The sequence below is a fragment of the Leishmania braziliensis genome, chromosome 5 (genome assembly GCF_000002845.2).
Source record: "Leishmania braziliensis MHOM/BR/75/M2904 complete genome, chromosome 5".
NCBI lineage: Eukaryota > Euglenozoa > Kinetoplastea > Trypanosomatida > Trypanosomatidae > Leishmania > Leishmania braziliensis.
The window spans coordinates 394,779-407,494 of NC_009298.2; the positions used below are offsets into that span (position 1 = coordinate 394,779).

At 61.0% G+C, this 12,716-nt stretch overlaps 4 protein-coding genes across 4 annotated transcripts; 1 reads left to right on the top strand and 3 right to left on the bottom strand.

Moving 5' to 3' along the window:
- Nucleotides 1-105: 105 nt before the first annotated feature.
- LBRM_05_1110 (DNA-directed RNA polymerase I largest subunit) lies at nt 106-858 on the bottom strand (the record flags this gene model as incomplete). Its single annotated transcript, XM_001561875.1, has 1 exon — nt 106-858. One exon carries the CDS (start codon nt 856-858, stop codon nt 106-108), a length of 753 nt encoding a protein of 250 aa, XP_001561925.1.
- An 804-nt stretch (nt 859-1,662) lies between these two features.
- LBRM_05_1120 (conserved hypothetical protein) lies at nt 1,663-5,349 on the top strand (the record flags this gene model as incomplete). The annotated part of the gene is made up of 1 exon (XM_001561876.1): nt 1,663-5,349. The coding sequence occupies one exon, from the start codon at nt 1,663-1,665 to the stop codon at nt 5,347-5,349; it is 3,687 nt and encodes a 1,228-aa protein (XP_001561926.1).
- A 3,570-nt stretch (nt 5,350-8,919) lies between these two features.
- On the bottom strand, nt 8,920-10,557 carry LBRM_05_1130 (conserved hypothetical protein; the record flags this gene model as incomplete). Its single annotated transcript, XM_001561877.1, has 1 exon — nt 8,920-10,557. The coding sequence occupies one exon, from the start codon at nt 10,555-10,557 to the stop codon at nt 8,920-8,922; it is 1,638 nt and encodes a 545-aa protein (XP_001561927.1).
- A 796-nt stretch (nt 10,558-11,353) lies between these two features.
- LBRM_05_1140 (vacuolar ATPase subunit-like protein) lies at nt 11,354-12,427 on the bottom strand (the record flags this gene model as incomplete). Its single annotated transcript, XM_001561878.1, has 1 exon — nt 11,354-12,427. One exon carries the CDS (start codon nt 12,425-12,427, stop codon nt 11,354-11,356), a length of 1,074 nt encoding a protein of 357 aa, XP_001561928.1.
- Between the last annotated feature and the right edge of the window lie 289 nt (nt 12,428-12,716).

A 12,716-nucleotide genomic window follows, 5' to 3' on the forward strand; every position in this document is an offset into this window, starting at 1 on the left:
GGGGAGAAATGTTAATCTGGTGACCGTAAAAAGTGTGGGTTGTAAGAGATTGCTTTTAGGTTGTGGGAGGGGGGGTTTTTTGAAGCGGGGGAGCATGTGGCCTGATTAGCGCGTCAGGGATTCCTTGAGCAGGGTCGACTGGTGATTGAAGATGAGGTGGTGGCCATCGAGGATATGCCGGTGGACCGTGGGGGAGCCGGTATGGGCCATCGCAAAGTACTTCATGGCGTGCTGCCCCCGAATCAGTTCTGGCACGTGCAAGTCCTCGAAGTGCGTCTCACCGCTGGTCAGGGTAATTTCCAGGTGAGTGGCGCCGGGATACATATCTGGGCCGTTCATGACGCACCGCTTGAGGAACAGCATGCGCGCTGGTGAGTAGCTGCACACCAGCTCCGGGAAGGTCAACGCGCGGGCGAAGGGGCGGGGCAGTAGCACCTCGTTTGGCTCCAGCAAGTAGTCGGGTGAGATGACGATACGGCATGCTTGGTTCACCCGCTTGCCCATCATGTGCATGCGGAACAGGCCTTCCTTCTTTGCAAAGCTCTCCAGCACGTTGGTGTACACCTCCGCCACCTTGGCCTGCAAGTTCCGCAGGTTGTGCTCCTGTGCAATTTCTTGTGCTGTGCTGACGAGGTTGTGCTCTGGGGTGGAGTTGTTTGCGAGGACGTAGTACGCCTCGATCTGCTCGACAAACTGGAGGACATCAGATAGGGCACGTGTGCCGGCGTCAGGGACAATGCTGCCGGACTCGGAGACCTGCACGCCCGAAGACCGGTCCTCCTCTCCCTCCTCTCTACCCCACCCACACTCGCGGTTTCGTTTTCCACGTGGCGCGCTGGTCTCTCCACCCACACGCATACATAAAATTAAGTGTTGATTTTCAAAGAATTTGTACGGTGTGTTTCGTCCCGTGTCGTTTGCTGCACCCCCCCCTTTTTTTTGTTTGTTTGTGTGCGTGTGTGTTTACGTCTCCCTCCCTCTTTCTTCCCTCTCTTGCTTAGACGCACACCTTTCTCTCTCTCTCTCTCTCTCAAGCACACCCCCACACACCCCTCCCTCCCCTCCCACACACACACGCAGAGAGAGAGAGAGAGGCACACAACCGCATACGTGTGTTTGTGTAGGCCCCTCTCCTTTTATTTTTCCTCCTCAGTCGAGTTGATCTGTGCTGTCTCCTGTAGTAGTAGTAGTATTGTTGTTGTTGTTGTTGTCCCTGCGCGCGCGCTCTTCGTGCTCCTTCCTTTCGTCTCCTGCCACCCACTCAGCACGCATTTACACACGCACAGTTACCCCTCCCCCCCCCTCCCCCCCATATCTACACCACACTACCCCCCTCCCTCTCCCTCCCTCCTCCGCACATACGCCAATCATACACGTGCACACACGCCTTTTTTCTCCGAGTATTTACCCCCCCTTTCGCCTCCTTTCTTTTGTCTCCTGTTTCGCCGTGCGTGTGCGTGTGCCTCTTTCCCCCTCCCTCGCTCACACCCAAAGAGCGCTCACGTGGGCCCTTGTCATATCCTTGTGCCTCTCTTTCCGTGTGCCTGCGTCCATCTTTGGGTGCCCTTGAGCTAACTACGCCCCAGTGCATCGCAACCGGCCGGCCAAACTCCCGCCCTCCATCAGCAGAGCCGCTACTGCAATCAGCACTCTCTACATTCAATGTACAGAAAGGCACAAGAGTCATCGCACGACATCCCGTGCAGGAGCGCAGCTGGGGCGACCACGACAGCAACGCCTCTGCCATCGTTTGTGGTGACCTCCAGCAACGACACGACCTTCACAAAGCCCACCACACCTGCCAAGTCGGGCACCACCATGGCGCTTAACCCGGACGCGCAGGAGTTCCGCGTTACCCCGGCCTTTGCCGGGACGCTCTTTACCATGCCTTCCGCAGTCGCACCTGCACCACCACAGCAGCTGTGGTTTCCGACGACAATGAACTTCTTGGCTTGCCCAACGGCTGGCAACGACGGCACCTCGCACGCAAGCAGCTCGCCTTCCCCTGCCCCCGTCCCCGCGGCCGGCGATACGATGGACAACCAGGATTTAGTGGAACAGACGGAGGCCTACGTGCACAAACTCTACGATCGCAAGTGCAAGGATGAGAAGCTTCATATGATTTCTGTCTTTCACCTGCACCCGCGCACCACCGACAAGCAGCTGAGTCGGATCTTCTTCCCCACAGGGGCGTCCGCGGCCGAGGTTCTGGAGCCGCGCGCGATGCCGGAGACACTCTCCAAGGCGTTTCTCGCGGTACGCCAGCGCGCTGGCGTCGTCTTCTTCACTCGTAAGGACTTTGCCATGGTCGGCGTGGAGAAGGTGCACGACTTTGTGCCACATGGCCAGCATCAGCCGCTCGTGGTGCGCTACTGCGGCCCCGATCAAGAGGCAACGCCGCTGTCCGGCTCTCCGCTGCCCCCGCACTCTCCGAGCGGGGAGTCGCATCGAGGTGACGTGGTGCCCTCTGCAAAGGCGGTAAGCCCGAGGCCCAGCGGCCGCCCAGCGCCGCTACAGTCGCGCCACAGGGATGCGTCAAACCCGCACGACGTCTTCCCTGCGAGCGTCGTGGCGGCGCCGTCACTCTCCGCCGGGCTCGAGCTCATCATGCCCACCGGTGCTGCGACGCCGGTGCTGGACAACGGTGCCAACGCCACCGCTGTCTACGACTCCATTGACCAGCACTTTCTGCAGAAGTACGCAGGCGAGCCGGTATACCTCGTCGGCGTGCATAATCTTGCCTACGGCACCACCTCCAAGGCGCTCTTCAAGATGTTCTACCCGATGGGGGCCCTGAACTCGGAGTTGCTGCCGCGGCCCGCTTCGGTGGACGGCAAACTGCGCTGCAGTGGCGTCGCCATCTTCGGCTCCAAAGGGATGGCGATGGAGGCGGCGGAAAAGATGAACGATTTTGTGCCCCACGGGCAGCGGCGGCCTGTTGTGGCCCGCTTCCTCGAGCGGACGACGAGCCCCGCCTTCGCCCATTTTGCCGCGCACGGCAATGGCAGCAGTACCACAAGCAGCGGCTACACCGCGACGGCGTCTACGCCTCGTGGGTCAACGTCGTCGCCCAGCCCGACCTCCGGCGTCTCTTCAGCAGCCGTCCTGCTTGAGTCTGTCGAGAAGCAGCTGCGGTCCAAATCGCTCAATGACAGCCAACTCGCCGCGGACATGGCGGCGCTCGTTTTGTGTGCGGAGAGCGGCGAAGCGGAGGCGAAGAAGCTCGCGGCGGTGCTGCGGGACGTGCTGTTCTCTATGCGAGACCACTCTACGATCCTCGCGAGTCCGCTCTCTGGCGCTCTCCGCACGCTGCACAGCACATTGGGCATTCGCGTGCGCACCACCCCGGCAACGCCGGCCGACGCCTCGCTGAGCGCCCGAAAGGGTATTCTTTTTCTCCAGCAGATTGGCCGTACACTAATGATGCTGGTGGCTGACACGGAGGCGGCCCGCCAGACCCGCATCGTCGCAGCGGTGCAGTGCGCCTACCTCTACCAGTACACGTACCTGCCCAAGACGCCGTTGTGCTTTGCCACGACGCTCTTCCGCAACTGCGAGAAGGAGCTGCGGGAGGCGAAAGAGTTTCTGTGCCGAGAGCCGGATGTCCCGTCGAGCCTCGTTGAGGAACAGCAGCACCGTCCATGGATCACGCTGATGGATGCGCTACATGAGATGGTCAGCGTCTGGCGCTCGCTTGACCCCCGAGGCTACGCGCAGGACGCTGCGCGCGACGAGTACGAGCGCTTTGTGTGCGAGTTCCGCGGCGTGCCCACGAAGAGCAGCACTCCGGTGGTGAGCACGCTCAGTGCTGTCGCAGCTGCAGCAGGGGAGGAGCACCAGAGCGGTGCCTGCACACCGCGCAACGGCGCGCAGGAGGCGCCCATGGAGGCAGTCAGCAACGCGAACTTGGCAAAGGGCCACGGTAGCAACAGCGTCAATGCGAGTGCGAGGAAGTCGCAGCTCGTGACCCCGAGTGCTCGGCCGACGCCGCGCCGCGTTGTCTCGAAGTCCTACAACACTACCAGCGACTGGAAGGCGAAGCAGGGGACGCCGGTTGCGGGGCCGAGCTGCGCTGTGCCACCGCAGGTGATGTTGGCCACTCCGGCCAGCAACTACACCCAGGGCGCCTCCATGCTATCGGCGGACAGCAACTCCGCCGGCACAGCGGTCAGCAGCGCGCTGCGCTCGCTGGGCCTCACGCCGCAGCACCCGAGCATGCGCTTCAACTGGGGCTCGCGGTTGCTGTCGGGAGCGCCGCAACCCGGCATGCCGCCCATCCCAACCGTTTCTACTACTTCCATTCTGCCTGCAACGCCGACCCTCTCTGCACCGGTTGTCACAGCTGCTTCCGGCGGCAGCGGTGGTGGCGCCGCCGCTTCTGCTGAGCGCTCAGACGCTACGATGACGGAGCGGACGGTGTACATCACGAAGCTACCCTCGTGCCTCAGCGCCGGCCAGGTGCGGCGTCTACTACTTCACTTTGGCGACTTCCGAAAAGTTCGGCTATGCCACGACGACAAGGAGACAACGCGCATGGGCTCAGCGGAGGCGCTGGCGGCGCACAACCTTAAGTTTGACCAGCTGTGCTTCGGCTTTGTGGAGTTTGTGGAGAGCAGCAGCGCCAAAGCGATGGTGGAGTTCTTCCGCAATGAGGTGCACACACCGAACGCGTTCGACTTCTTACGGAATGACCACGTGCACAGCTTCGACGACACCGACCTCAATCAGCTTCGCAATACACGCACCAGTCAGGCTCGAAACCCCATTCATGATCAGCAGCCCCTCGACGCCACCCGCACGCAGCCGTGCCTCTTTGGTGCCCTCCAGCCGCATCATGCCGTCGAGACCTATAGCGATGCGATCACAGCGGAAGAGGTGGCCGAAGCGGTGCGGCAACTCCACAAAGAAGAGGAGGAAGCTCAGCAGCAGCAGCTGTCTGCATCGCACTTCATTCACCCGACCATCTTCACCACAGCCACGCCCTACCCGATGGCCACGTCGAATGAGGCGTCGCACGGAAGCTCAGTACCCGCCGCCGCTTCGTCGACAGGGCACGACGACAACAACGGGGACGATGGCGGTACCTCCGTCGTTGCCGCCTTGCAGCCCATGGACGCCGTGCACTTCCCTTGTGGCTTTCCCTACCACGAGGTATTCGCTGCTGTCGCCTCGCAACCGGGAGACGGCGCTGACCACCACTACAGCAATGCCCACAGTAGTAACCACCTGCGCGGAGACGACACGGACCTCTACGGCGGCTGCGTCCCGGTCATTGTGGAGACGGAAGGGGACGAAGTTGAAGGACTGCAGGAGTACCAGGTACAGCAGATCTTGGAGCTGCTGAGCTAATAGGAGTAATAGAAAGCGGGGGGGGGTTGCGGCGGTGACTGTGTGTGGTGTGTAGGCGCTGTCTGTTGTTGTTGTTGGCTGGTACGCATGCCCGCGTACGTCGCTGCGTTTGATGCTTATGTCTTCCCTCTCTCTCTGTGTGTGAGTACTTTGGCTCTCGTTTATCCATTTATATTTATATATTACGACACATGCACACACACGCCCTTTCCTCTTCCCCACCCTTCCCCGCACTCGCTGGAACCGCGCCTCCTCCTCCCCACCCTCTGTCGCGACTCTCTCTTCGGTTCCTTCTCTTTTCTCAGCATTTTTGCTCCATCACCCCCTCCTTTCCTCTTCTACGCCTTTATGGTGCTTTCGCGCCCTTACGCACCCACAAACCTACGCCCCACGCATCCCAGCACACACAAGTCTTGATCAGCTTCTCTTCATCACTTCCTGTATCCCCCCCCTCTCTCTCTCTCTCTCTCTCTCGGTCTCTGTGTGTCTCCCATTTTGTTTTCTTTCTGTCTTCTCTCTCCCGTTGTGTTCCCTCTCCTGTCATTGTTCCCATGGCTGAAGGACTGATGTATGTATGTGTTCTCTCTCTCTCTCTCTGTGTAAGCGTGTGTTCGAGAGGGCGCACCACACGGGCTCAAACTGTGTACTTCCTGAATGATGTGTTGACAAGCCTTTCCGTAGAGATACACAAGCAGGCCTAATATATACACGCATACGCACATGCACACGCACACAACAGGGATGCCTTCCCCCCTCTGACTCAACAATGTACCTTGATAGCGATGAAAGTAATTTTCTCCTTTGTAGCCTTGTTGATAGACAAACCACTAAACTGCCCATCAGCCACCACTCCACACCGTGACTGCTGGCGCTCCATCACAGCCACCTCTCTCTTCCTTTCCCCTTGTCGAGGAGAGGGCGACGTGCAGGCTGGAGAGACAACAGGCGCGTTGCCAAGGCGCGAGAGGAAAGTAGATGTGTACCGTCGCCTGCTCGTTTGCGTGAGTAGAATGACACACTGAAATCGATCAGGGAAATGTGGCACCGTGCGTGGTCGCCCCCCTTCCCCCGTCACTTGGCTTTTTTGCCCGCTTGTCTTTCTCTCTTGTGTGCCCTCTTAACACCCACTCACACCCACACACACACACACACACACACAGTCTCGCTTGTCGCTCGACGACAGCGCTGAACTCAGCTGCATACGTGCGCGCGTCTTTTCGCCTCATTCCCATAGCATTCATTACGTCTGGTGTTGATGTGAGTGCTGCTCGGCATCTGGCCGGTAGCCCCGATCGATGGTCACACAGTCACTGCCAAGCAAAACACACAGCGTCTTTGTTCAGCACTGCTGAGTGCGCGGATGGACGATGTGTGGTGTATGTGTCTGGCAAACTACTGTGCTTGAGGACTCACATCACATCAGCAGTAAACAGCGCCATGGTGCGCACAAGGGACGCGGAGTGTGTGGCGCTCGGCGGCGATTATGAAGTGCATCGGACCCATGAAACGCTCGCGGGCATCGGCAGTCGTCACCTTGCACACGTGCGCGATTTGGAGGCGATCGCCGATGGGCTGCTGTGGCCCGCAGAGGAGTTCCACGGGTAGCGCCTGCTCCTCATCTACCTAGCCGTCACCGGCTACGACCTGTGGTATGCATCATGGCTACCGGCACACACGCGGAGGGCAATGGCGCTAGCAATCACGCCAGCCCAACCGGCTCGCGGTGCCGACACGCATAACAGCGGAGGTGCGCATCTTCTATGACGCCAGCACGGAGGCCTTCAGCGCTGTCCCGGTCGACGCCTGCTCCGCACCCTCCGAGGGAGCTATGCACACACACACACACAGTGTGCCCTGCCCGTGCTTCGGGTGTGCAGGTGCTGCGTACTGTTCAACATTGCCAGCGCGAGGTGGATGGCGGTGTCTGTGCCGCTCCCCAAGTTGACGTAGTCGTGGGCTTCAAATACTCTGCCGTCATAGCACTACAGTCCTTGTGCCCGGCGCAGCCCCTCTCCAGAGTGGCCGTCGTGCGCGATGTCGTGCGGCATGGCGTTTGCTTCATATGGCAATGCTGGTGTCCTGAGGTGGGCGGCCTTGCCAGCGTCCTCGCACGGCAGCGAGGTGCACAGCGACGTGACGTACTGCGCTATAGCGGCGTTGGCGTTGGCTGTTTGGGCCAGTCAGTTTGACCACCGTCGAGCTTCAACGTGCTGGGGATGTCGCGTGTATTACTTCGTCGCGCAGCGTCTCGCTCGAGGTTCGGACGCGGCGGCCGAGGGTGAGTAAGACATCCTCCCTGGTTGGCGCGACGCCGCCGCTTTTGCTGATGGCCCTCGAGACCTGCCGCGATTGTGTGAGGAGGCCGTCTCGGGGGCTTTCAAGAATGCCTGAAGGCGTGCAGCACGTACTAAGCGCACTGACTGGGCGGCGTACTTGGCGTGCTGTGCGGCACGCGTCCTGGGTGCAAGGGGCAGCCGGCGAGTAACGCGCACCTTGGCACTGACCGTCCGGCGGTGCCGGTGCAGGTCCACCCTCTTCGTTATGCGCAAGCGTGCAGCCCCATTTGCGGTGGGGTTACCTGCGGCCTCGACGCGTCACCAAATCCGGTACGCTTCGGCTTTGCCTTGATGGCTCACCTGGCACTAAGCTGTGCTGTATGGAGTGGGCAGCGCAAGGGTGAGCTTACCGTGCTATGGCGACAGCCGTGTCTCTGCTCACCACACACCGTGTACAGCTTCTCGCTGGCCACGGCGCAGCGCGGCCGATCACCGCGCCAGGGATACTGGCACTGAGAAAGGCGGTGAGGCCGGCCGTGGACTCCAAGAGGGAGGGAGGGAGGTTGCTGACGGCTGTTTGAGTGCCATCCACTTCACTCGGCGATGGCGATTACTCACGCTGCTCTATTTCCATTTCCTTCGTATTGCTGAGCCTTTCCTCCTCCATCATTGTGTGAGCCCGTATGCATACGTGTGTGGGCAGTACCGCGTCACAAGACAACATGCCTACACACCCGCACAGGGTCAAATGACCCCTTTGCAGTGCTGTACTGTGAGGAGTGCATGCGTGTGGGTGTGTACTTTACTCCCCGGGGGCTTTTTCTGTTCGACGACTGCACTGCCTCCTCCGCGTACGCGTGCATCTCGCGGCGTCCAGCCCGCCCCTTCACACACACGTCGAGGGAAGCAACTTATCGGTCTTTCTGCGTCACCATGGGGTCACTCAATCTCGACGACTCGTTCTCCATTCAATTGCCTTCCCCTCCGCAGATCTCCTTAAATGCACCTCCACGTACACATAGCGGTGCGCGAAACGCATTAACTTAACCCGCGCGCGTCGTTGGTGTCTCTGCCCTGTGGCTTTCGTGCCTTTTCCTGTTGCGGCCGGCCATCGCCGCGGCCCCGCGTGGGGCCGGGGGGGGGGCCGCGGTGGTGTCGGCGGGCGTGCAGGGGGCGGGGCGCCTTTCCTGGGGGCGCCCCCAGGGCGGCCTTTTTGCCCAGGCCTGGTTTTCGCCGCGCGCGCAGGCCCCCTCCTCTACAGCCCCAGGGCAGGGGCCACCGCCTGCCCTGGCGCCTAGGCGGGTGGCGGCGCCGCGCGGGGGTTCGCCGCCCCGCCGCCGCCCTGCACACGCCGCGCCGCCGCCGCGCCGGCCAGCTTTTCCGGCCCCGCGGCTTCGAAGGAGCGGACAACGACGAGCAGCTCCTTCATCCGGGCCACAGCGACGCGCATCTCGCTGATGGTTAGCACCGGGGCGTAGTCCGACGGGTGCGGCTGCAGGTCGAGCAGCTTCATCGCCTTCACGCGATCTGCGACTGCGCCGGTGTCGATCTCCTTGTCGCGCACGTCAGCGAACGTGACGAGGTGGTGCAGCATCATGCTGCGGCCCACGGCGTCGAGTATGTAGTTTGGCGTCAGGCCGAGCTCCGCGGCTGGGTCAATTGTCTGCGCTTTTGCTTCCTCCGGAGTCGGCGGCGGCACCGGTGGCATGCAGAGCAGCGCGTAGAAGCGCTTCCAGAACTCATCGCCCACGCGAAAGCGGTAGTACGGCATTGTGAGAGGCAGGCATAGGCTGCGCATGGGGTCCTCGGTGAAGTCGCCGTGCATCTGCGCTGTCTGCGCGCGTGTTACTGTCGCCGTCACCTCCTTGGAGAAGACGACGTGTGTGCAGTAGTCCGTGTGGTAATCGTCGCCCCTGGTCGCCTCGAACACGCGCGTCAGCAGCAGCGGCCGCTCCGTCGCGAAGTGCGCCGCCTGATCGAAGGGCTTGCAGGTCTTAATAAGGCTTCGGTAGTAGATGACCTCCATGTCGTTCAGCACTGCCCACGCAGCGGCGGCGCCGTAGAGCCGCGTGCGGTCCTTCTGCTCCACCGCGAAGGCGAGGTTGAGAAGCGAGGACACAGCCTGCTCGTCGCGGCGCAGGTTGACCAGCAGGGCAGCGCGCCAGAGGTACAGGGAGGTGATTTCCTCCCGCAGATCTTTGTCCTCGCGGAGCGGGTTGGCGCCTGCGTGGACGCTGTCGGTGCCGGTCTTCGGCGTGGCTGGGGTGAACTCATGACCGTCGGAGCCGTCGATGATGAAGCGTGCCTCGAGGCCACGCCCACGAGCGGCATCCTTCAGCTGCGCGTCGACGGTGCGCTGGATGCCCTTCACTACCTCGTCAAGCTTCTCCTCGGAAGCCAGGGCCACCAAGGCGCGTATCTCAGGCGTCGGGGCGTCCTCGACCTCGTACACCTGACGTTCCGCCAGCACCTCAGCGCCCTTCGTCACTGGTCGCATCGCGAAGCACCGTGGAAAGCGACACGCCGGCGCGCCAGCGCATGTGCACCGTCCACCGGCACCGCACCGGTACCGTAGATCGAACATAGTGCTGCGAACGACGAAGTCGCGCCGCGCCTTCTCCACGTCGGAGGCCGGCGGCGGGGCGCCGTGGAAGTGGCGGGCCACGACGACGCTGCGCAGGTGCGTCAGGGACGGGTCTGCTGGTGCGGCCTCTATGAAGTCGGAGCAATCGCACGGCGCCAGCGGCTTCCGCTTCGTCTTCAGCTTCGACTTGATCTTGGAGAAGAACGACTTCATAGGCGCGTCTGCGACTACAGTTGTATGCGCAAAGGTGATGACTAAGCTCACTAAGTGAGGGAGGGAGGGAGAGGGGGTGGGGGGGGGGGGAATGGCTATGAGCGGAGGTCGCTGCTGCTGCTTTGTCGTTTTCATGTGTATGGAGGAGATAAAGGAGGATGGGGAGCTCAAGGCGTGGGTGCGTGAGCCGAGTTGCTTCTCTGAGAAGGGCTAGAGGACAGGGAAAACAGGCAAGGCAGGGGTGGGATGAGGAGACTGGCCTATACGGTAGGACTTCATATCGACCAAACTGCTCTTTCCACCACCACGGCCTTTCCTTCTACCGCGCGTTGCGGCGCTTCGGCTTCACGTGCCGGTAGCAGCGACTGGACGCAGAGGGCGCACATTGCACAAGCTCACGAGGGCGACAGAGGGTGGGGGGGAGGAGGAGGAGGAAGACGTGTGCGCTTCGGCATTGGCGCTTTTTTTCGTTGCAGGAGACAGAGATCGACGTCGCTCACAGACACACAGGCAGGCACACTCACACAACAGAGAGGCGCGCACGCTGGCGCAGTCCTCGCTGAGACAGACCCGAAGAGTGACCGTGCGGCAACAACGGACAAAGAAGGAAAGCACCAGCACGACCATCAAACTCAACAACGGCAATTCGCCCGAAAACACTGTTGCCCCCTCACCGCCATCTCCACAGAAGAGGGAGAAGAGCGAGGGCGAACCGAGAAAAAGAGCGAAGCTTCGATAGGGCAGCCAGCCCCGCCCACAAAGAGGTGATGTTCACGTGTGATGGCACTGGTCCAAGCGCAGAGATGGACAGACGTACTCGTGCACGGGGTATGGTGGAGACAAGTCCGTTGAGTTCTCTGGGAGCACACCGGGACATCCACACCCACACAGCCACAGAGGTGTGGATAGGTTGGCTCTGCAGCTTCTTCCTCTACTGAGCGTACGGCACGGTGCTCACATACTCGTGCAGGCGGTTTCGCATCTGCTGAACGACACAGTCGGCGATCCACTGAAGGTTATTGATCTCCAGCTCCTTCAGCTTCACGTAGGCATAGAAGACACCGTACTGAAACTGCCGCGTCATGGCGTCGTTGTACATGACGACCAACTGCTCAACAAAGCGCCGCTCCAGCGACTTTTTAGACGCCGAGCCCATTGCACGGCTGCTCTCGTCGAGCAGCTCGAAGTACTTCGTGAAGCGACGCAGGCGGTCGCGCAACTGCTCCTCGTTCTCGCTTTCCGCAATGTCGTCGTGGATGTCGACGAGGGAGCCGATGTTCGGGAACACCTTGCGACGGTCCACCGGCGTGATCTCTCTCATGCCCAGCGTGTTCAGCGTGAAGGTGAGAACCATGCGATCTGCCTCGGCGTCCAACAGGGGGCACATCACCTCGCGCGTCTCCCCACCAAGGTTGTAGCAGAAGTCGTAGAACTGCTCGTAGTAGTTCTTCATGAGGATGCCGCGGATGTACTCCACCGAGAGCTCATCCAAGTCGCGCTCGAAGCCGCCGTCGGCGCTAAAAAAACGCCCCACAGGGCTGTCGATGAGCACCACCTCGAACATCTCCTGCACGTCCGAGGCGGCGATTAGCGTCGGCATCTCCGGGAAGACGCCGAGGGGGTGGCACTTGGTGAGCAGCTCGAAGTTGGTACGGCCACTGCGCTTCGCCACGATAAGCTTCAGCACGTTTGACAGCATGTACTCGCAGCTAATAAAATCGAGAAACTGACACAGCGGCGGTTCGGCCCAGGAGCGGAGCTCCCTGAACTGCCTCAAGAGCACTTCCTGCGCGCGATCGACTATGACCCGCGAGGTCAGCGTGCCTTCCTGCTGCAAAAAGCTTCCGTAGTCGGTGATCTGCAGCTGACTCTTCATGTCGCTGAGGTTATCGCACTGGCAGAGGTGGTTGTACTCATCGGCACGGAGAAGGGCGTCGCGGTAGCCGTGCGCCATGGCCTCAAGGTGGCCCTCGTGCACGTTGTAGTTCATCATAGTGCGGCCCATTTTATTCGAACACAGACGTGCGCGTTTGTGTTCTTTGTCGATCTTCGCGACCTAAAACGACGAGAGGGGGAGGGGGGGGGGGGCAGAAGGGCGACGATGTCAGCGAGCAGCCGCCAATCTGTGCGTTATACGCAGGCAGTGAGGGGAGAGGAGAGAGAGAGAGAGAGATGCTGCGGATGTCCATGTTGGGAGAAGAGTGAGTGCACATGACCAGCGGGGTTGTGGTGGCGGTGGGGAGGAAAAGCCAGACAGAAGTGGAAAGCAGAGAGAGAGAGAGATCCGGCGAGCG